We start from the raw sequence: 24,387 nt of genomic DNA on the forward strand, positions 1-24,387 counted from the left end.
ACGTGGAGAGCAGTGTTTAATTTTCACGGGTTCTCCGTGTCCGACATGACGCGAAGCCTCCACGGTTTTACTCGTTCGTGACACGACTTTCCTATCGATACTCGGTTTAATTTATGGCTCGCGCGACGGTTAGGGTATACTTACACGGTAGCCGAACGGACGGAGACAGACGATCCCCGTTTACTCGTGTTATCCGTCTTTCGAAATAACCCGCGAACGGGAACAAACGACGGGGAGAACCTGTCGATCACCACGACTCCTCTCAATTCGATTAGGACGGCTCCTCTCTCTACGTTCGCGAAATCTCCGATAATTGACTCGTTCCACGGGCATCGTTGAAACGCCATCGACGTTTTCGGGTCCCGTGAAACACGCCGATAGACGCCCATCGACCCTCTTTCTTTTCGTTCCTTCCCCACCCCTGATAAATACCTCGACACGCCGTCGTTATTTCCGACCGACGAACGCGTCCTCTCGATTCGTTCGACTGGAACATCGATTACGTGGAGAAGAAGCTTCCAACTACCCTGTCCTGTTGCGCCACGACGTGGATTACGTCGCTTTTCCACCCCTCTTCGTTCCAGAACACATCGCTTCATTCTCGGTAATTGCCAAGAGTCCTGGATCAGTCGTGATTAACACGTTCAGGGCGACGTTATTTCCACCGATGGGTCACCGTTCGAGAGAATATTTAACGATGACGATACGATGTAATGTAATATAGCATTAGGACCACGTTATTTCATCGTTTCATGTTTAAACCTCGGAAACCACATCCCACCTCAGCGTACGTGAACAGTAGACTAGTGCGAATCATTCGAATAATTCGAATACTCGGATATTCGAAGTATTCGAAATATTCGGATTATTCTGAGTATTCTAATATTCGAAGTGATCGAATTTTAGATTGTACTGAATAGGAATCTGAAAGCAATGTATTGTTTCATACTATTTTGCGAAATTCTATTCACATCGATCACTTCTATTATTCGAATAATGCGAATACCTCATGCCTACTATTCGAATATTCAAATATTCGAATACTCCGTACTACCTGAATTATTTCAAGTATTCGGATTCATCGAATAAAGCATTCGTATTCAAAATTAACCGAATTATTCGAGTAGTTCGAATTATTCGAATATCCGAATACTTACGAGTATCGAGAGCTTCCTCGATCGCTTAATTTCCACCGGATTCCAAGCGTTTTCGTCGAGGCACGTCTCATTCGAAGAACGAGCTTGTCCTGTCTCTGTATCGTATTCGTGCCGGACCAACTCCCGCGAAACACGAGGAGTTCTTTGAGGCGCGACAGACTTCCGGATCGGTCTTTGATCTCTTCGCTTCTGGGAGTCGAGGCTGAGAAAGTGGATTTACTTGGGAGGGGGGATGGCCGCGGGAAATCCAGTAGCGCGAAAGATTTCCTTTTTCTCACCTCGAGGGAGGTTCCCTTCTTGATTCGCAATCGCGTCATCTCGACACGACCAGACACTCTGGTCCCACGGAAAAGATAATCTTACGTTGGTGACACGCCGGTTCGTCCGGATCTTGGATCCCTTTGATCCACGGTGACGGGCCTGGAAGAGGCTCTGCGCCCCCTTCAAGCTGTCCCTTATCTGCAGCATTACGGATTACTCGATGCCACATCGAACTAGGGAGAAGAAACGACGGGGGACAGACAGGCTTTTCTTTTGTGCGGCGATTCGAGAAATCTGGAAAACGTGGTATCGAATCGATGGAATCGTCGATACTGTAGGTGGGGACAGATGACTAGGAGACCCCCACTGGTGTTCGTCCCCTCCTCGAACAAAATTTTCTAGCTTTTAGTGTGAACGCACGAATGATCGAGCACGTAAGAGATATTTCCTAACTATTAAAGTCGAATTTTAAATGATAACAATATTAATAAATATTACATCTTGTAACGCAGAAGATTTCATATTTAAAAAAGTGGAAAAGATAATGAAATAAAATGAAATACTAATTTCACCTGTGAACGAACGTGAACCTTCGGATTGCGAATGCAGGGTCATTTTGATCCGTCTGAAACCTATTGCCGTATTCTTTGTAGTTATATACAAATGTAATAATATGAATTTGAAAATATACCTAAAATTGAATGTACAATTTTCTCCTCGAAACCAGCGTACAAGATAAATTTCGAAAATTATACTCCACCCTCTCGACGAGTAGATTATATTTTCCTGGATTAGGGCAGATGACGGACGCGTATTCGAAGCTAGATCTGACCAGAGTGCAATATAATTTCGACACTTTACAGGGATTAACAGGCAACTCGATACTCGTGTAACGATTTTCGAAGTAAGTCGAGACACTGTCTCCGATATCACAGAGGTGTTTCTAACGGAGGGGTTTTTAATTACCGGCACGCTTTTAATTACCCTCTCGTTGCCTCGACAGCGCAATCCCCGATTTTGTATTTTATCGGACGGTATCCGATCGACTCTCGCCCGGAATAATTGCTTGCCCCCCCCCCTCCCTTTAATTGCTCCGGTTTTCGAGCGTCGTTTCCAGCCCGTCCCGGGGCATAATTATATCCCTGGTCGGCCGTAAATCCTTGTTCTAACGACCGGAGGAACCCTGGACAAACACCCCGATCGCGGCCCGGGTTATTTTCGCAATTTCGCGGGACACTGTTTATTAATCGATGCCCGCTAATGGATCGTCGATCGTGGCCCCCCTCGGTTCTTCGATCGTTCGAATCTCTCGACGCTGGAGAATCGACGTTCTCCGAGCTTTAATCCATCTATTAAACCAGCGATGGGCAACTCAGTGCCCGCGAAACTCACTGGCGGGCTCGGTTTCCCATCACTGTATTAAACCTTTAACAGCGTGTATACAGGGCGGACCACGAAACGTGAATCAGTTACAATTTTTTTTTCTTTTTTTTTTTTTTTTTTTTTTTAAGCACTTGAAGCCTCTGACGAGGCTTACATCTGCTTTGCAAAAGAACATGAGTACATGAATAATACAATAGAATAAGTTGTACAGTCATAACAGTAGTTAAGTATTACATAAATTTAATCTTACATTCAGTTACAATTATTCGCTGGTACATTTCAACGCACTCACTCGTCACACCAGAACACCTATGCTCTTCGGACTATCTCCCCTCTTTTCTCGCTTCTATAACATAGACCCAATTAGTAGAATTTTCACTTTGATAAATAATTGGAACAAGATTGACATAAATAAATTTAGGTCTGAATTACATAGTGTTTTCTATAATAGGGTAGCATAGTTATTATTATTATTCGGTCAAGTATGCATTGTTTATATCTATTTAACACTGGAACTACCAAACTCGCCAATATGACAAATTGCAGAATTCTTATTTTACAATTACTGAAGTTATGATAACGCTTTTTGAGGAATTTATTGTCGACTTCTGATTTAGTATACATTTCGTGTGACACGCAACATTGTATTACGAAATTTTAACCATTTAAATTACGTAAAAAATATTTCTCGTATGATCACAGATAGAGAAGATATTTAGGTGGTCTGTTTCAAGCGGACCACCCTGTATACTTCCCAGCATCGAACGTAAGTGTTGACACTTTCACCCAACACAAACGATTCCCCGTAAAAACTGTACACCTACACATGAAAACACAAACTGAATGCACTACTTTCCGGTCAAACTTCGTAAACAACAAAAACAAACAACAAAAACAAACAAACTGATACGTGACAGTCGCGTGACGGCCCCCGCGAGAATTCCCGACCTGTTGGTGGTGTGTAGCGGGCGTCAGAATCCCAGGAGAAGAAAAAAAATTGCCAGTCCTCGACAGGCCGAAACCGCGATAAATTCTACGGTTGCGATCCGCCGACAGATATAACGAGGGGTGGGTTCCAGGAGGCGACAATCGAATCCTCCGGGGAACCATCGTTCCGTGGAAAGGGGGTGGGAAGGAGGCCCCGCTAGCTCACGCTCCGCCGCCGTGTTAACCGTGAAATAATGTCGTTCCGAGAAACGGCCCTCCTCTAATGCCCTCACGCTTCGTAGAACGAGAGTGGGGGAGGGGGTACAACCTCGAGAACCGTTGGAGCGAATCCATCGATCGCACCTGCAGTCGCCCCCGCCTTGTTACCACTTACCGCGAGGTTGAACCGACTCGACTGGACACCAACCAGGCCACCCCAGGGTTCCTTCCATTCTGGGTCGGGTTGTCCGTGAACGGGTCGTAACGCAGGACGGAAAAGTCCGGCGCTGTTCGCCACTGGAAAGCGTAGACTGGCTCAAGGTCGACGGTTTCCCCCCACTTTGAGGCACAGACATGACGTCATCGAGCGAAACGTGTGGTGGGGGGTCTACAGTCACACTGACAGGGGAAGCTATGGTGGAGTCCTCTTCCGAAACTTCGTATGTCTGTTAAGCAGTCAAAAATAAGGGATACGTATTTTTTTTTATCGGCTGAGACGCGAGTTTAAGGGGTGAAACCACCACTCGAAGTTTCGAGCCGAAAGTACTGTCTCGAAAACCAGAGGAGATACTTGAAAACTTCTAATGGACGAGGTTTGTGGTTTTTTATGTAGAATAATATGGCAATAACAAATTGTACAAAATATAAGTTATTTATAACAAAAAAAAATATGCGGATCGTACACAGAAAAATGGTAAGGTACTAAAAGGGTTTCGCGGGAAAGATGCGTCAAAGTGACACAAGGGGTTGAAATGGTCCCAGGCATCGAGGATTACGGGACCAAGAACAGAATCTGTCCCGAGGAAGCTGGATGACGGTAACAGGTCTGAAAAGAAGATACGTCTGCAGATCAAAGGAAACCCTTGAAACCCATATACAGAAGGGTTAACATCGTATCCTCGGTCCTTTGAATACAATTCCTTCGTAGATGGAAGTTCTCCCCGTATATACCTCGAAGATACGAGACACGCGTAAAGAAAATCCACGGTACAATTTCACCCCCAGAATCATCTCTAGCAGGGTGAAAAAGAGAGAACACAGTTGGGGGGGGGACTCCGTCATTTCGTCGGAGCGCGAGAAGAACGAATTCGCGTCGAGATCGATCGTGGGGCAACACCAGCGTGAAAATGCGCGGCGGTGGTTCCTCCTGGAACTTAAATATTATCACGAGACGGACGAGCTTGGGCAAGAACGGTTATCCAAGCGGGGGCAGTATACTTTCTTCAGGTGCCGAGGAACTGGAGCGTGAAAAGAGAAAAGGATAGAATCGAGGGTTAGCCTAGGATTCGCTCGGAGAATTTCCCGAATTATTGACAGTCCGTGGCGGGGGCCCTGTGACCCCCGGATCCCGTGGAAATTTACGAGCGAACGACCACGCCGAAGGCGCAACGCTCCAATAGGAAATCCCTCTTTATATCTCTGGGCCCCCCCACGGAAGTCGCTTTCACGGAGCTATTTGCCCCTTTCGTTACGACCCTTACTGCTCTTTTACTCCCCTTCTATCCCCTCCGGTCGCTTTTATCCTCTGGATCGCGAGGGTGGATATCGTGCAGAGCGTTCCTCTTGCTCCTCGACTCCCCACCCTTTCGACGAAACGATAGAATTTTTATAATTATCTTCACTTCGAGGTTAACGATTCGCAGGGCTAACCTGGCGGTGGTCTGCAGAGGAACGATTAACCTGTTGACCTATTTAGAGAGGAAGACTAGGCGGATTCGAGTTTCTACTCCGTTTGTATTCAACCCTGTGATTACGTAATTCCACGTTTTCCTGTATTCGTTTACTTGGAAATTCTTCCGTTTCATCGTACGCTGCTAGTGGTAATTAGAGGATCGTTGCATCGCGATCGTTATGCTCGACGGTAGGACGTATAATCTCGCGCATGATTCTTCGTACGAATGTAATTGGGCGTTGATGGTATTCGTATATACAGGGTGGGGCAATAACTATGTCCACTTTGAATGTTGCCGTTATTCGTAATAATATGACAAAAATGTTATATACAAAACTTACACGGTATAAAGAGGGGCATATTGTGACACAAACATTTTCTGCGTGGGTGAAGGCAGAGAGGTAATAAATAGAAAGAAAAAAAAAAAATGCCTCGAGGTCTTCTGATATTTTCGATTACCGATAGAAATTTGACTAGAGACTAGACTGTAAGTATCGTGCAAACGTTAATATACACTGCGTGGCGTAACTATAAAACCACCCTGAAATTTTCAGTTTTTATTGTTTTGTGGTTAACATATAGTACAAGGATTGCGCAATGATTGTCGTTTGTTACAGCGGGGTTACATTGATTCACGTTTTGTCTCCAACCCCCCAAGCCCCTGGTTTTCCATGGAAACTGATTTTCCGCGGTGTCGTTGAATAATCTGCCCGTTCGCTATCGATCTCCTCGCGGGAGAACGAGATTCCACGGGACCGACGACGGTCACCCCGGTAATTTCTGTTCGTTTTAACATCTGGAATCGACAGCAGACGGGGGAAACGATGGTTATTAAAACGGCCGACCACGGATGATGCATCTGATATTCGAGCGGAACGCGGTTTGCAGTCGCGATCGACAACACAGATTTTCATCGGACGAGAAACCTTGATATTTATCGAGATTCCATCTCTCTTCCCCTCTTCCCCCATTCGCGATTTAATCGAGACAAGCCCCGACGTAACTGGATTCGCGGCGCGCGAAGGTGTGCGAATAGGGGGGTGGAAAATTGGTCTTGGCAGTTTCGATCTCGCAGGATGAAATAGGGTTTTCCTGGTTCGGAAGATTTTTCGAAGGTTGTTCATCGTTTGAACGAAAATCTGTACACGCAGACGGCTCTATTAACCCGTTTAACTATTTGGGGCACACGATTATTAAAGAAAATATAAACCGTAGTTGCGCAGAATTTTTTTTTAATATAAAAAAAATTATTCCTCGTTGAGTGTTCGAAGGCTCCTCGGCACCGAACATTAAATATTTCATAAACTAATGGCTATACGCGGCTGAAACAAATAACATTGGCTTCAGAATTCCAAGCACTATGGTAGTGCTAACCCTCATTAAAAAATCAGTGTTACACTTAGGGACCTAGCCTTGTTAATGCCAAGGAATGTTCAAACACTCATCGAGGATTTACTGTATTGTATATCTAAACTTCTCCTCTGTCCTCTAGACCTATTAAAGGGGCTTCATAACCCGTTTATAAATAAATAGTATTTTGGTTTTTTGGACTCACAATGCTATCGACACTGACCTTAGATCCTCGATGGTCTATCAGACATCATTACCGATCGTGACGAACATTCGCCTATGTTTCACGATATAATATCCGAAACACCGGGACGCTCGATAAAGACGTCGCAACGTTCAATTACAAGCGACTAATTAAGGATAATGAAAAGTCGTCCGAATGTTTACAAACAGATTGGGAGGAGCGAAGGTAGTCCCGCGGTCTTTTATTTGCGAGCAGCAGCTGTTCCAGGTGCTCTGCCGTTAATTAAACCCGATAAGGGATCGACCCGCGAGAAAATCGGCCGGTCCGTTTTGTCTGCGGATGCCTACGTTTAGCGAACGTTGTTACGCAGTTGTTTCTTGGGATTGAAGATTAACAACAGCAAGTGGAAAGTATTGCGTTCGACTCTCGAGAGGTTCCTTTATAAATTCGAGTATTTAAAGGAACTTCCTGAAATGGATAACAGTGGAGTTCTGTGTATGTATATTTTCTTATCCACAACTTTCCTATTGTTACCGTGCCAAACCTTTTTTGCAAGTTCACTCGGTAATAGTAGAATTATCCCGTAAAAGTCGCAGATTTCAGTATTCTTATTTTGCAATTAGTGAAATCATAAAGATACACTTTCGTCGGAATTTGCGTTAACAATTACATACGTTTTTATTTACATTGTACTATATTAAGCTATGTCGTATTATACAGGGTGTTTTTATTGAAGGAGGCCACGTAACTATCCTCTTTCCTGTTAATGAAACGAGAACCGTTCAAAGTAGAATTTGCACTGCATCGGAAACAGGAATAATTTGTTTAAAGTCACTCTTTCCTGTGTTCTTCCAAGATCAGACATGGCACACTGGGGTCACAGTTACCCCACAGACTTTAAACGGTTACCGTACCCAAACTATTAATTACTTTAGGTTGAAAAAATTACTGAACAATCTTCAATTAGTTTTATAAGTGTTAATTTCAAAATTTTTAAAATCCTAACTTGTTAGACTTTTAATATTTATTGATAAAATTTGCAATCACAAATCGCAACAGAGCACAGAAAGGTGTTCTGGCTTCTTTTCACGCGAATCATATTCCCCTGAAGCACCATACCTACAAAGATGTAATGACAACGATACAACCGTCTACGTTTCCAGTGCAACGAAATCTGGTTTTTCCCAGATTTTCTTGGATTTCCCGTCAAAAATCCACGGGGACCGCCACGAAGGCTGCGTTTTCTTCCCATCCTCGGCGACCCCCACGTCGCTGAACACGCCGATTAAATGGCCGTCATTAAGGCCCATTCCGTGGACCCCCGAGGCTCCGCGAGAATTTCCCGGAATCCTTTTCTTTTCGGCGTGGACGCGGCGTCGCGCCAGAATTTCACGACGATCGCGATAACAATTACGGTTATCGTTATTGCTGGCCACGAGACGACAACCAGCGACCTCCTCCTCGCTTTCAGCCCCACGAAATCGATGCCTGTTTCCTACTATGGGGTAGAAAGAGGGAAAAAAGAAAGGTTTCCAGAACGTCGACTCGCGATTTTCCGAGAATCGACCGCGTGGCACACGAGATGCAGTCGCAACATGCGCACGTTGGACGACCTTCTCGTGGATTGTCGCGAAACGATCCCACGAAATATCTATGGGTCGGTGAATTTTCAACCTTCTTTTTGTATCTTCGAGATAGAGAGGATGGCACGTGTAACTGGTGGTGCAACCAAGTTGGGATGATTCTACGTGGAAAAAGTAAATCGAAAATACAGAATGAAATTTTTGTCATTCGAGACTCTTTTCGAGGGAATTCACTTTGAAAATGAAACTGAAACGCGTGTATTCGTCGTGGTCAGGGTTCGAAAATCATTGATTGAGGTAAATTCCCCCTCCCCCCATGGGAAGAATAATATTACGAAGTTTACTTTGAGGTAAATTTACCACCCCCCACGGAGAAGAAAAAAATGTTATTAAATTTATCTTGAAGTAAATCTCCCTCCTCCAGGGAAGAAAAATAATATTATGAAATTTACGTTAAGATAGTTTTTACCCACCGCACCCCCGACTGATGACGTGGCTACGCCCATGTATATTTATGTACATAAGTAATTTACATATTACAACCTTATTTCAACAAAACGAAGATTTCCCAGTCAGCCCCACGAAGGTCGTCGTTTCTTCGGGGCGAATCGACCGTACCCTGGGCAAGAGTTCATTAATTCGCGGCACCGATTCATTCTCCACGGGAACGCGCGAATGCCAGCCGGGGGCGCGGCGCCTCGGAATGGATCGTAATTAATTTCCAGTCGCAGTCGATTAAGGGAAGTTGGCCGGGAAGCCAGGCCACGGGAGCCTGTGGTAATCAGCCGGAACAAATGTAAACCATTAACCACCCCTCCAGGTGGGGGGTCCTTCCAGCCCCGACGATGATTTTCTCTAATTGTTTCGCGCGAGGCGGCTGGATATACTTTATGGTATGAATTTGCCAGGTGTCATCGGAGTCCTGGAACTTTATACGTTTCGACGGCCCTTTAATGGACCCGGGAAACATGTTTATACACCTTAATCGAATGAACCCTGGGGGGGTGGAGGGTAATAGTGAACCGCCTCGGACGGAAATCGAGTTGTAACCAGTGGAAGACATTTTGGTCGTTGATCATTTAGAGTAATTACATTCAAATCATTAGAAAACAATTCGAATGTTTAATTTAAGTTACAACGAACTTAAACGAATTTAAATTATTCCTTAGTGATTTGAATAAAACAAACATTCGAATTAATCCCTACTGATTTAGTTAAAACAAACAATTATCCATTTGCTATTGGAATTGGATTTAACCCTTTCGATGTTTATGGTCATATAACATATCATGACGAGTATACTCGTCTCTTTAAAATAAAATTTAGGTAAAACAAAAAACAATTGGTAATTTTAACAGGTTTTAGAATACTTTAGGATAAAGGATACGGAACCTACAAAGCAAAAAAGGGCTGTCTTATTTAATCGCATGTTTATCCAGAAAATTTTAAAATTCGATTAGCGTGGAAATGAAGCGTCCTACGAAAGAAATTCTATATTTTCAACTTACTTGTACACAAGGAATCACCTCCGTTCCGATTGTACCGCCATATGTTCAACATTGTAATGGTGTTCAACGATCACAATTAAATCGAAGAATTTTTTATCACGTCTATCTTCGTCGTTCTTTCCTCTCGCCACCTGGAACACTGAAACCGTGGACAACACTGGGAAATGACATCACGATCATAAGAAAAAGCCAACACCGCGTTTATAGAAAGGTAAAACCGTGAAGTATCCCATTGTATTTCCCGGAGAAATGGATTCCTGTTAAACGGAGAACGATCGGACAGAGCGATCGACGTGTTCCAAGCGAAAATACCCATTTGTTTCGTATCCGTTCGAGGATTTATCTCGAATACCTAGCTGCGGCTGTTAACCCAAACGTGATACGGGCGTGGTTTTATATACGCTATAGGCACCGCCATTTTAAATCAGTTTAATGGATCTGAATCTGTACGGTCTCTGAATCGCTCGAACAACGACCACGAATATCAATAAAACAAGTATCCACCCCCGACGTTTCATTAATTCGTCGGGTAACCTGCCCCCGAAACCGTATAAATTCCGTGGATGTTCCATTTCCTTGTTTGTCGTTGGTCCAGTGTTGTGTGAATTGTCCCTGTCGCAATTTCGAACGTCCATCCTTCACTGGTTAATTTGCTTCCGTTGTCGTTCCAATAACCGAACACGCGTTCACGAAGATGCGTGACGGAACCCACGAAAACTCGAACCAAACGCTTCGTTCTCTCGGTTATTATTCAGCTCTCGTGGCTCGGCGAAAATACGCGACTGTGTGTGTGTGTGTGTGTGTGTGTGTGTGTGTGTGTGTGTGTGTGTGTGTGTGTTTGTTTGAAGAAGAAGCCGACAGCGGCGGCGGCTCCTTGCCGTCCGTCGATTTCTATTGCTCCACGGTGATTTCGTCGTTTAACTCTGTTTGCTGAGAAATCAGCCGTCGTTCGGAACGGACGTTTATCCCAATATTTTCCCTTGAAACAGAGGACTCTCTCTCTCTCTCTCTCTTTTGCTCACTCTCACCGATCCTCCCTTTTCATTAAATCTTCTTGCCCCGGTCCGATGTTCGTTGGAGGAAAAATAGAGAGAAAGGAGGCTGCCGCCAGGTTTCCCGCGAAACGATCGAACTCCTCGAACCCTTCTCCGCCCTTCTAGAGTGGTGTACAGTTAACGGAATCGATATTTCAAAAAGGGTTGTTCACATTCTATTTCAGGCTGGGAGCATCCCTTTTACCATGTATTATACACGGAAGTATTCACTTCGCTCGCGTGTATAGATTCAGTAACAACGTCCTGGTTTTATTGATCTATGATTTGCTAGGAAAACAGGCCCTTTGAAAAGGGTTTTGGACACCCTGAGGAGTTGCAGGTTTTTTTCTTGTTCTAAATAGTTCTTTAGAAGATAATTCATATGACACTAACAGAGACCCAGGCTCCGTTATGCCTTATGTGAAAACTTGGACTTTACAGGGCCTTCTACACGAGGCCCAGGATTCTTAACGTTCTCCTGTATGAGGCCTAGGACCATTCCTGTTTTTCTGTATGAAACCCAGGACTCTTCACATCCTCCTATATGAGGCCCAGGATTCTTAGCGTCTTCCTATATGATGATCAGTGCTTTTCATGTCCTCGTATATGAGGCCCCGGACCTTTCACGTCCTCGTATAAGGCCCAGGACCTTTCACGTCCTATATTTCCGTCATCACGTTGTCGAAATACAATTACGTTGGCTCTCGATCGATCGATCGAACGAGAACGTTACACTCCATCCGTCAAAAGTATCCCAACGACCACTGATTCATCTTGGTGGACCAAGCGTAAAAGAAAGAAGAAATCGGTCGATCGAGTACCCTAGCAGGTAATTGAATGGGCAGGGATCGATCACTTATCGGTTGACTGCTTCGACCACTAATCCTTCTCCCTCTGGAATTCGTACAGCGTAAACAACATGGCCATCGCTTTCATCGGTTCCACGATCGACTTATTCGAAGCTTTCGACGATCGATGGAGCGCCAGGGCCAGCTGGAGGGATTCGAAAGCTGTCGTTTCCGCGGAGACAGTTCGTCGCGATGCGACCAGCTATTTTTCAGCTGTCTCCCACGACAGGAAGAGGGTTCTCCGAGGGCAAATTGTAGGGTGAGAAAACGACGGGAACAGGATACACCGATTACGCAGCGCGACTCGGATCGATTTCGTGGCGGCGAAGGGGATATCGTCCGCTTTTCTGTTCGCGGAACTGATTACGGCAGGGGGGGGGGAGGGAAAGAAAAGATAGAGAAAAGTGAGGGGGGTTAAAAGGTACAGAAAACTGAGGGTGGAGGGCAGGTAGAGAAAAGTGAGGGGGGTTGGAAGCTAGAGAAAATTGAGGGGGGAGGGAAGGTAAAGAAAAGTGAGGGGGCTTGGATGGTAGAGAAAAGTGAGGGGGCAGGGAATGTAGAGAAAAGCAGACCGACGATAGAGCTCTATGGCCACGTACGACAACATTTCCACGAGACCCAACTGCGTGTTCCGTAACCGTGTTGCTGCGTCCTATCGCGTCCGGCGTTCTCGGAAAGTTCATCGGCCCGCACGATCGATTCCCTGTCATTTTTAAATCGCAAAGTAATCCACCGCTGCTCGAACAACAATATTCTTTGCGTGAACCACACCGTTTCTTCCCTTGTTTCGGCTCGCTTGAACTGATATCTCTCAGGGATATTCGGGGATAATCCTGAAGCAGGATGAAGGTAGAGCTGAAAATAGAGTAAAGACTCCATGAGAGTTGGATAAGAAATTCCTCGTGAAAGTTTCTATTTCAGCCACACTATTGGAAAGGGGAGGCCGTGGAACGTGCCAAGGTTATAATTTTTCTAGGTGAAAATTTTAATTACTGTTTAAATAATTATGACTCTTACCATACCGATTAATTTAAAAGCGTGAAAAATAAGACATAGCATTGGGTTAGAATCAGTTTAATCGTAACGGTGTAAGAGGCTGCGAACTCGAATTCTAATGCAAAATTAACCACAGGAGAGTTTGGTGCTGCTCTAAAATTAATCAAAGAAATCCATTACATTCCGTAAACAGCAACAGAAGTCTTTAGATAGATAGTCTGATTTAACGAATTACATTTATTAGTTTTATTTATTGGAAAATAGTGACATTCGAATGTCGACAATGCACTGTGTCCAGACATTTATAGACGGTAGTGTATATCCATCAAGAACGAAGTGGTATAAGCGGCGCGTTGTTGAACGCAAACAGAGGCTTCCAGGAAGACAGGTGAACGAGCCCGAGAGGCAAACGAACGGCTTGTCCTCTCCGTGGAACAGGGAGCGGCCCGAGGAAATGGGGCCCGTGCGCAGTCAGAGACAACTTTGACTCTCGAAAAGTACTGTCCCCGAACGTCAACGCGAAACGCCTGGGAGGGGGAACACACCCGAACGATTGACGAAAGAGTCGTTCGGGACGAAAAACGAGAATAAAAGGGAGGGGAGATCCATGGAACGACAGGGGGGTGTTTGGTCGGTTGTTCAGCCGTAGTACAGTAAATTCTCCATGAATGTTCAAAGGCTCCTCGGCACTGAACATTAAATATTTCATATACAACGTTCAGATATTCCAAAAATATTTCGAAACTGTACTAATAACTTTCGTTTGTCAAACTTTACATTATAGAACAATTTTCTTCTATTGTAATCGTTAGTTATCGATACTTATTCGATCGATTCGGACATCGTTTCTGATAGATTGTTCGTTCGCGTTGTTACAGGTACAAGGACAACAGGGCTTATCCTTGGCCAGGCGGCGAGAGTCACTTTATTCTGTACCCAGAGAGCGCGAACCAGACGATCTACACGCAGAAGGTGAGGGCTTCGGACGCCGGAAGGTATTCCTGTCGAGCCAGGAACGACACGACCATCCTCGAAGGAGACATCACTCTCGCGGTTCTCGGTGAGTCTAACCCTTTCCTTTCTCGTCCGCCGAGCCTACGAATGCTCGCTATGTCTGACATCTTCGATACCTCGCGGTTTCACGACGAAATGCTTCCTTCGGAAAACTCCTTCGACTGGAGAACGCTTCGATTAGGGAATGCTTAGATTAGAGAATGCTTAGATTAGGGAATGCTTAGATTGGAGAACGCTTCGTAATATACTAGATAAGTAACGAATGGACAAAATAATCTGGTAACAAAAAAAATATTATGTACGTTCAACGAAGGTAAGTTTTGAACGTTCACCTGCACAAGATTTGTGACCATCGTAAGATGTCTCGTTCGTGAGTTCCGTTTGTAAACATTTTCATGGAACAACGAGATTAGTTCAGGAGATAATTGCGTGCAAAGATTTCAAACGGGACACCTTGTATATCGATCAGAGGGTAGCCTGGGGTTCTCGCGAGTCCGAGGAAACTGATTCCGTGTCGGGAAGAATAATGTCTGTCCGGTACGGATGAAGTCAGCTCCCCGGAAGCCGATAGAAATTGTGGGGAAACGAGGCCGTAGCTCCAGCCACCGACAGAGACGAATGCCTCTAACGAGAATCGAAGGGACGAGAAACCGGGGATGAATGTGGAGAGACCAGGGGACAGGTGAATCGGGGGGGGGGGGGATGAAAAACCGCCGGTGAATAAAACGACACACGTTGTCCAGAAAACCGACGAGAGTTGGTCGTCACGCGGATAACCAACGGGTTCGTTCGGTAAGCCGACTAGACTGATAATCATCCAGGTGCGTCGTCTCGTTTAGCGTCCGTTGCCCACCTGAGGTCGCCCCCGCTCGGCTGAAGTGACCTTATTTCACGGTTGGAACGTTCACCTTTACGCGCGATTACGTACGACTGAACGGCAGCATAAAACATCGTGAAAAATTCGGCGATCGTAGCAACGTATTGTTTGCATCCGCTATTGCAGGGTTGGTCGAAATGTAATGTAATCAGAAAATCTAAATTGCAATTACAACATTGTAATACACAGTTAGATAACTGTAATTTAATTGCAGGACAATTAAAATGTAATTAACCATACTAAGTTTACTATAAAAATTGCAATGTAATTGTCCCGTAATTACATTGTAATTTCACTTCAAATTTTGTAGTTAGATTATAATTTGTCCAACTCTGCGCTATTGGAACAGTATCGGATGAAGAAAAAGAAGGAAACTTAATTGACCCGTTAAAATTATGAGACTGATATACAATTATTGCCTCCCGTCTGTGACGATTTAAACGATTCTATAGACTCTCCCGAGTTTCTACACGTTTAAACGATTCTATTTACAGCACACCTCGTACAAAATCCATTTCTGGATCGAAACCTGGCACGTTCGACTTGTCAACCCTTCCAAGATAGCACGACCTGCACCCACGAATTCCGCGTAAACCGCCCTAACCTTGGTTTTCTTCCCCCATTTCGAATTCACTCGACGAACCCACGGAACGTCGGGCGTCGTCGAACCGTCGAAAAGCCGTCCGAACCACCAGTCGTGTTCGGTCGCGTATAGAGAGGCGGGGTAACCCGTAAAGTGGAACGAGCGTGAGACCCGTAATTAGTCGTCGCTTGGCAGAAACACGCGAGATACCGTGAAACGACAGAAATACGTTCGAGGAACGCAGCTAATCGGGATTCCTCGAAATCGTGGCCTCGAGTCCCCGTCCGTCTTTATCTCTCCGTCTCTGTGGCTTCGCGCCTCCTGTCGATAACCGTTGCAACGGCCGCCTCCGCAGCCTCTTTCTACTATCCGCGTATCCACATCCTGTCCCCATAGTGGACGGTTTAATTTCCAGGAAAAAGAATCGATTCGCGGCTCCTGGAAGCGACGACTACGCGACGGGACCGTGACGCATCGATCGACGTCGACCAGACGCCCAACACCCCTTTCCCTCTTTTTTCCTTGACGGCCCGATCGCTCCGCGTAAATCATCCCTGGAACCGTGAACGATCAGAGTAAATAACCGTGAACGAAGCCAATTCTCGGCCCACCTATCGATTCCTCCTCACCTGATCTCTGATCGAGGAGAAACACCATCGAACGAACCCCCTCCGAGATGCTCGCATTCACGAAATGATGTTCGGTTAGGCTGCGTCTGCACTGTGCGAACAGTGTTACGTAACAGATTGTTACGTGGATTTTGTTATACAACACGTCTTTATAACTTGTTACGAGGTTACACCTTTTGGACTGGACTGTAATGAGTTTGTATAACAGTTCGTATCTCATTATTAGACTCCGGATTTTATGCATTTATAGCGTACAGGGCTCTGTGAAATTCAATAAAAGATAAAACTGTCATTGGATCCAACGAGTTTTCTATTTTATATGAGATACTTACGAGGAAAACTAAATTTCTACATTTGCTCCTGTCTTTATTAATTACTTTAGGAAATGTTATTTTGCACAAAAATCCGCAGTCTACTCATTATTAATAATAGCGTCACACTTGATGTGGGCACGCATCGAATGGGGATACATATAAATTCACTTTATTTCGGTAGAAATATATATTTTTTTTTTTTTCACATTTTTATGATACAAAGGGTAATAGGGGGTGGGATCCACCGACAAAGGTTATGGAACGATGTGCAAGTCTACAGTTTAGATCGGAAAAACACTGTAACACGCTTATCACGTGCAGCACACGATGTAAACGATGCAGCTCGACTGTCGGCGGATATCTCGTTGTAAAAAACGAGCGGTGCTTCCCCGAAGATAGATAAATAAATCGGTTGCACGCGCGTTCTGGCCGAGCTTTGTGGGCAGCATCGGGCGAAACCGATCGTCGAGAAGTTTACACGAGAAAGACAGAGAGGAAGGATTCTCGAGCGTGCAAGAAATACGCCTCGTAAATCCGGGAGAGGATAGAGTATAGATCGCGTGAGTTAACCACCTTAAGTCGTACACGTCTCGGCCACTTTTTCGATACCGCGAGATCAAGCTCCAGGTTTTGAGTTTCCACGACTACCGCTGGTCGAATCTTACACCGTTTAAATTACTTTCGAATCGCTAGAGGCTACTTGGTTACAGTAAATCCTCGATGAATGCTCCTCTCGGCACTGAACATTGAATATTTCATAAACTAATGGCCATACTGTACTAAACCATGTTAAAAACATGTTGCACACATGTTTTCTGAACGTACAGTCGCGTCTATATTTGCCTATACCCAAATTTGCTACAGTATTGTAAGTAGAGGAAAGGAGTTCTATCTAGGGTTTTCCGTACTCTGTTATCGTTCCAGGTATATAGAGTTCGATAAATAATACCAACGATCGAAATACAGTAAACTCTTACGATATTGCCGCGGCCGTAGGAGAGTAAATTTCTCGGAAACAGCAATACATCGAGAGCCGCCTTCGTGGCGAACTGGAGGGAGAGCGAATTTGTGCGCAAAAAAAGTGCCTAGCGTGGTAATAGGCCAAGCGGCAATATCGTAAGAGTCCACCATTTCTACGCACCGAACTAGTATTTCGATTCCGATTCACCCACCCTAAACGATCTTCGTTTGTGTGCAGAGGAAGTGTCTAGCGTGGTAATAGGCCAAGCGGCAATATCGTAAGAGTCCACCATTTCTTCTACGCACCGAATTAGTATTTCGATTCCAATTCACCCACCCTAAACGATCTTCGTTTGTGTGCAGAGGAAGTGTCTAGCGTGGCAATAGGCCAAGCGGCAATATCGTAGGAGTCCGTCGTTCCTATCACGCCGCAAGTCCCATACACCGAATTACTATTTCAATTCCAGTTCGCCCGCCCTATAACCGTAGCTCAAACGATCCTCAGCCTGCCTGGAGCGAAACAAAAATTCACATCTCAGAACGATACCATAGCACCTCATCACCACCGAAGTTCATGCGTAACCAAGGGTCGTCGCGCGTGTTACTGGGTTAAATCGCGCGTGTAACCTAGACCCCCCGAAGCAGAAGAAAACCCGTTCGAGCTCGCGAAACCCCCAACGCCCAGGGGGAGGAGTGAAAACATTTCGAGTACATATATGCTTTCGAAGCCCGTGAAAGGCTGGAGGAGGAATGAAACGCGCGACAGAACACTGTGAAAGGGAGATAGAGCGAGACTGGAAAGACGCAAGGGTCGGGGGGGGGGGCGAAACGAAATTAATTTCCGAGCGAGTAACCCCTTGAAACTCGGCCCAGGCATAAATATGCATACGCATTTAGCCAGGGGATGTGCGCGGGGGCGCGAGAGAATTATGAGCCAATACCTCAGGGCTAAGTGCACCGAGTGGTTCCGCGCCACATACATTAAGTAAATGCGTATGATCTTGCAAGTGAGAGAGAGATGAAGGCTGCGCCGATGATGCTCCCGGTAATGCAATTAGCTGGTGCACCACCACCGTGCGCTATCTCTCCCCGGCTATTTCTGCCCGGGGAACATTGGCCTCGCTCTAGACCCAGCCTCTCTGTCCCTTTCTAGCCTACTTCTCGAACGGAAAAATGCCTGCCTGGCCGAGGAATATACGTATAACGCGTCTTGATTCGAGAAACTCTTCTTTTATCGAGCACTCTCGCCATCCACCCCTCGGGGCTCTTAAGGTGGGAGGATGGGGCCTCTGTTTGGGTCAATGGAAGTGTAAGTACTTCCCGTCCAGTAGGGGACATTTAGGGGTTGCTGTTTCGTGGATTGGATGATATATTTGGTCGTTAAATATGGAACTTGAGAAATGTCGAAACGGAGACTTTGAGATTTTTTAGCTCTTGCTTGGTGCGAAATTTCAGTATTAACTTGGGTCAGTTTGAAAGATGCATCTTAACTCTTGCCATAGAAATGGTGTCAATGCGTAGAAAATTATGGGGAATATTTTCAATACTAGACCACCATAGTTGCTTAAAGTAAAGATGTTACATGCTGTTTGTCGAGTATACTCGTTGCAGGTAAACAATAATAAAGCACACAAGTGCACGTTCCCAAAATGAAATGAAGTGCTTGCAGGGTTAGAAGAAGAAATAAAGTGTGTCTGACTACGTACTGCACTTTTTCACTGTGACAGTCAACGTGCTAAAAAGAAAAATTCGGGATTACTTATTGGCATACCTAATATATTAATCTGTTAACCAGCACATATTTCGATCGAAAGTAGCTCCATAATAAACAACAACTTAACTCGTCTTACCCAAAAAATAAGAATTTTCAAACGACCAGTTAGTTCCCCTTCATCGGTGAAAAAACGGTTTCGAATTCCTAGCGAACTTGTCCTACGAGAGAAAGAAGTATTTTCAAATGACGAATTAACTCGTCGTCACAGGGTAACAGACTAATAATGCGTTATATTTAGGTGGTTTCCGTTTCGAAGAAGGAGATTCACAGTGGACTTGCGCGCAACAATAAACCGTACCGTTAGGCGAAGCGGAAACGACGCCGGTGGAGCTCTGTAACGCCTTATCGTATGACGCGTGCATTCCGGAATGCATATGCATGCACACGAACCCGTGGATTATCCTGCAGCTGTGAAACCATCTACGGTTTCCCGAACTTTCTGTGTCGTTCAAAGGAGAGAAAAGATTCTGGATCCCGTCGACGCTGCAGAATCTCGGGATAGGTATTTGTTAACATTGCGAACGTTTTATTTTGATAATTTAACCAATCGTAAGGCAGATCGTTCTTACAAGTGAAAATAATTGCAACACGACGACAACAAGATGTTCCTCTCGAAAAAATCGATGATCTTTTCGACGAGTCTTGAATAATCTATACGCAGATGATTTACGAAAAGTGAGCGATACTCGAATAACAAATCAACCTAGGGTGAATGTGGACGACTTTCGGTATTTATTTCCAAAAAGCTTGAAGCCTTTTTTAAACATACGTCATTGTATTCGGAAGTATATATTTTAAACTGCTTATAGTAATTCCTCCAATTCCAAATGTGAACTTCGGTCTGATGAACTTCAAACTTTCACAGAATATTTTTAAAAGGATGCACTTTAAGAAAATACTAAAACCCAAAAATCGATTTTTTCCAAATTTACAGGTAGGCATAACCCTTTAAATGAAGTTCAGCCAGAATCTTCAGGTGACAGTAATTGGGACGTCTACCCAATATACCGTTCAATCGCGACAATTTCCTACGGAATGGTATTAACCATCCGGATAATGGTATCAATGTTTACAGCTGACAGGCCCGCGAGCACGTTAATCAATTAACCCGAGCCGGCTTGTTGTAACGAGGAAACGATCTTCAATGTCCTTCGATCCCGTGTTCCCCAAACAGAATACGTATCGCGCCCGTGTCCAGTGGCTAAGCCCACGGAATCCTCTCGGCGGAACGACGAGGCCGTCCGATAGCCTTCCACTTGAGAGGACAAAGCCGTTTCAGATCGTATATGCCAGGGATTCTCGATTCCTCGATCGATCGAACGAACCCTCCCACCCCCGAGGAAATGAACCTCGTTTTCGATGAGAACGCGGAAAGAATGATCCGTCCAAAAAAGCCAGAGAAGGTGGAAAGTCTCTCGTGTACAGTAAAATTAAAAAATGAGTATACACTTCGAAAGTATAGGATTCATTTATACAGTGTCTCAAAAATTGATTCGACTCCTGGAAATGAGGGGTTCTTGGGATGATTTGAAACAACGTTTTCTTTGGAAAAAATGCTACGAAATTCTACACGCTGCAATTGGTAGTCAACGTTATTGCGGAAGATCGGTTGGCAAACTCGAGCTCTGATTGGTTGTATTGTAAACACCGAGACAAGATATGGAACCGAGGTTCCATCGAAATCCATAGTCCCAGGGACTCGACTAATGTTGGATCGATGGTAGGGGGCGCCATTAGCGAGGGCGAATTCGACCGGAAGTGAAAGAAATGATTTCCCTCGGAAGATTAATGGATATCTCGAAAGATCGTCGAAGGAGGTGGACTGAGAGTCGTCTTCTATCTCGAGGTATTACCACCCCGAGGCCATTGTCTCTCCCAGTGTGACCACCCAGCAAAAATACTTCGCGCCAGGTTATGCAAGAAAAAGGTACTAAATCCGAAAGAAAGTACTCAATTTTTATTTCCTCGCGTTTCTCTCTATAAAGAACGATTTACGGTATTACTACCTTATTATTTAAACATCCCCATAATTTCATCGTTGTCTACTAAATTTTAAACGTAAAGCATAATTTTTATATGATGGGCTTCAAAAACCCGCATTTTCATCGAGTCCCCATTGTGGACACGCCCATTGTTTTGCATCGGTCGTTAATGGAAGCAAACTGTTATTAAATGTCTATGACGAGATGCCTTAGAGGCGCAGTAAGCCTAGTTTAGTTAGTTTAATTTAGAACATGATCTCCCGTGAAAGGGGAATTTCGATATTCCCCTCCAAGGCCCAGCTGTGACTTTGCGTCGTTAGCTATCTCATAGTCCCGCAATTGGGACTACTACAGCCATTATCCGGGGAGGCTATTTCCCCCAACTTTCCAACTGTCCCAACTTTTTAAGGCCCGGACCACATAGACGTGGGGGAATACTCCGCAGTAGGCCTAACTCTCATCTTATTGATGTTACAATTATTCTATTCGGAATGGACAAAGTACTAGATCTCTTGCTGAACGTACCAGGACACTAGAAATTTTGTAAAAAGTACTAAATCTACTACGAAATTAAATGGTCACACTGTCTCTCCCCTCATCCAATGGTCCTCGAGCTGCCTGGCCCAAGAAGACATCCAGTCTTCAGCCTTCCTATGTCCATCGATTTCTCTAGTTGCTAGACCATACTAGACGACCAGGACTGCAATAAAAGCGAGTCGCGAGTATTTGAATAAAGCTGAACCCACGCGCGCACAGCTTCCGAGAAACCCTCTTAAAACCCGCGAAAGGATCCGTGGCTGCTGCGCCCTTTCTTCGCCGCGGTAACCGGAATTCTTGGAAGTCTTCCTCGGGTATCCCCCTCTCTTTCTATCTTCTCACGAGGTCGTATACGCGAGTTTAGTGGAGCTTTCGCTCGTAACCACGGCGGACGATGCACCGAGCTTCGAAGAGGATAGTAGGAGATACGGGGGGAGGGGGAGTATTCGTTGCCCCCGGGGGTCGTTTAATTTATCGGTCGATCGCCCGGGGGCTCGAGGAGAGGTTTTCCTCGGCCAGGGTAGAGTAACGCGGTAATAATGCCCCCGTCGATCCTCCCGAAACACAGAATCGTTTCACCGTGAAATTCGACGTGGAGAATCCTCGGAAAATTCGACCGGAGTAATCGTCGGGGGATGATGATCAACCGCCACCTCGAGCCTTGTTACGGATGGGTCAACGCCAGCTTCGAAACGTTAATGTACAATGGTGACCAAATCAGACTGCTTTCTTCGGAATAATTGGAAGACCGTGTATTAATGGTACTATTGTTCGGTTGTCGAAGATCCTCGAATCGACAACAATTTCGTGATTCTTTTAACCCTTAATAGGCCACTACTGCCACAGCGGGTTAACCCAGACGAGCTTGAATTTCTCTCATAATAACATAATTTGTCCCTCTACAATCCATACAAATGGACCGTATTGTTCTATTACCTCCACGGTAAGTTCTAAAAAAAGAACTATCCATTCCACCATTAATATGTCAGCCAGACACGACACACGGTACCAAAAAACAAATCGTAAAATGAAAGTTACCAACTACAATCATCCTTCCGGAGGGCGTATATCTGGGTCAACCGAGCCGGAATATCCAGTCTCCTCGCGAGAACCTTTGTTCGAGACCACGGTGCGCGCATGAAAATAAACTCCAGAGAGAAGTATTAAACAATAGAGAAAGTAACTGTAGCTTCCTGGAGAAGCTTCTTCTCAATGGTCCCCCCTTTCCATCGGCGTTCGGTGGTTTCGCCGCTTTTCTCCCGGAAAAATCCTCAGGACAGCCGTGTGCGTCTAACACCGACAGTTCCGTGAAATAAAAGAATCCAGAGGACGTTAAGCGACACGTAGGGGTGAAGGGAGAGGGAAGACGCGAGCGTCAAGCGGATAGAGAAACGCGGATAGGAGAGGATCGTACAGAATCCTCGTTCGTTCGTCGAGCAGACAGACTCGCGACGGCCCCGAACTGGCTTTTCCTTGGGAAAACTTTTCCACCCTGTTTCTGTCTTCCCTCTCCACCCCCCGACCTAAACCAACGCCGCGTAAACTATCGGACAAAAGAAGGAATAACCCGGTGAACGCGCCACACGGCAATAAAACTGTCGCAGGAGGCGGCGGCGTCCACCGAGAAAACCGCGTTTCATTATGGCCGACGGAAACCTGTTCCGACGCCGAAACATTCGTTCGAACAACCAGTTCCTTTTTTTCCCCGTCCCCAGAGCGTTCTAAGTCGGCTGTTTCGCACGCCTTTTTGTATATCGTTCCGCAACTTCGGACACGTTGAATTGATTGGAATTGTTGAACCTGGGGTATAACTCCCAATTACTGACACTTTCAGAAATGACACTGATATTATTGTATAATTTTTGTATTAATCTACCAGAAATATAAGTTTTTATTTGTATTCAGTATTGTTTAATATGTTTAATTGAGGAAAAAATTTGTTGTGACACTCTGAATCTCTCTACTTTCGTTTGTATATTCATTAGTTTCTGAAATACATCTGGAACGCTATTACTGTCACCCGTGAAACGTGTTCGATCGAACTACAGACATCCCAGTTACTACCAACTAACATGTACCTAAATTCTGTCTGCTAACATTTGTTATACACCGTTTAGTAATTGTCCACACCTCTTCCTCCCATTTACAAATTTCCCTAACCCAGACTTCACACCTGTTCCTTCCATTCTAAATATTCCTAACCCAAACCTTACACCTGTTCCTCCCATTTATTGATTCTCTATTACAGCGACCTCATTCACTATCCCAAGACAATCACTCGTATAATTATAATATCTACAATCTAATCGACGTATAAAAATAAAAATATAAACGTTCCTTCGATCGAGACCGAAGTGTCGCCGCAAGAATAGCGGAGGCAAAACACCGCGTGGTCTCACGTGCAAACTGATTTTTACCCATGTCTCTGGGGGTATCTTCGCGTATTTCACGGGGAATTGCAGCCGGTGGTCCTGACCAACCGCAAAATTTCGCTATGTATGCACGCCAGCATACGATACGATGCACGTGCGACACGAGACGTGAGCCACAGAGCCGAGAAACCAGCCTCCTCTCGACCGTCGCGTCAAGGAACAC

General features: G+C 45.1%; 1 protein-coding gene across 1 annotated transcript in view; it reads left to right on the forward strand.

Annotated features, from left to right (window-relative positions):
• LOC107195246 (single Ig IL-1-related receptor-like) overlaps positions 1 to 24,387 on the forward strand; it is a 131,524-nt gene that overhangs the window by 71,936 nt on the left and 35,201 nt on the right. Inside the window, exon 2 of the mRNA XM_015585048.1 lies at positions 14,001 to 14,182. Coding sequence (XP_015440534.1) covers positions 14,001 to 14,182 — 182 coding nt within the window. The remainder of the gene's footprint in view (positions 1 to 14,000; positions 14,183 to 24,387) is intronic.

Source organism: Dufourea novaeangliae, unplaced genomic scaffold (assembly GCF_001272555.1).
Source record: "Dufourea novaeangliae isolate 0120121106 unplaced genomic scaffold, ASM127255v1 scaffold55, whole genome shotgun sequence".
Classification (NCBI taxonomy): domain Eukaryota; kingdom Metazoa; phylum Arthropoda; class Insecta; order Hymenoptera; family Halictidae; genus Dufourea; species Dufourea novaeangliae.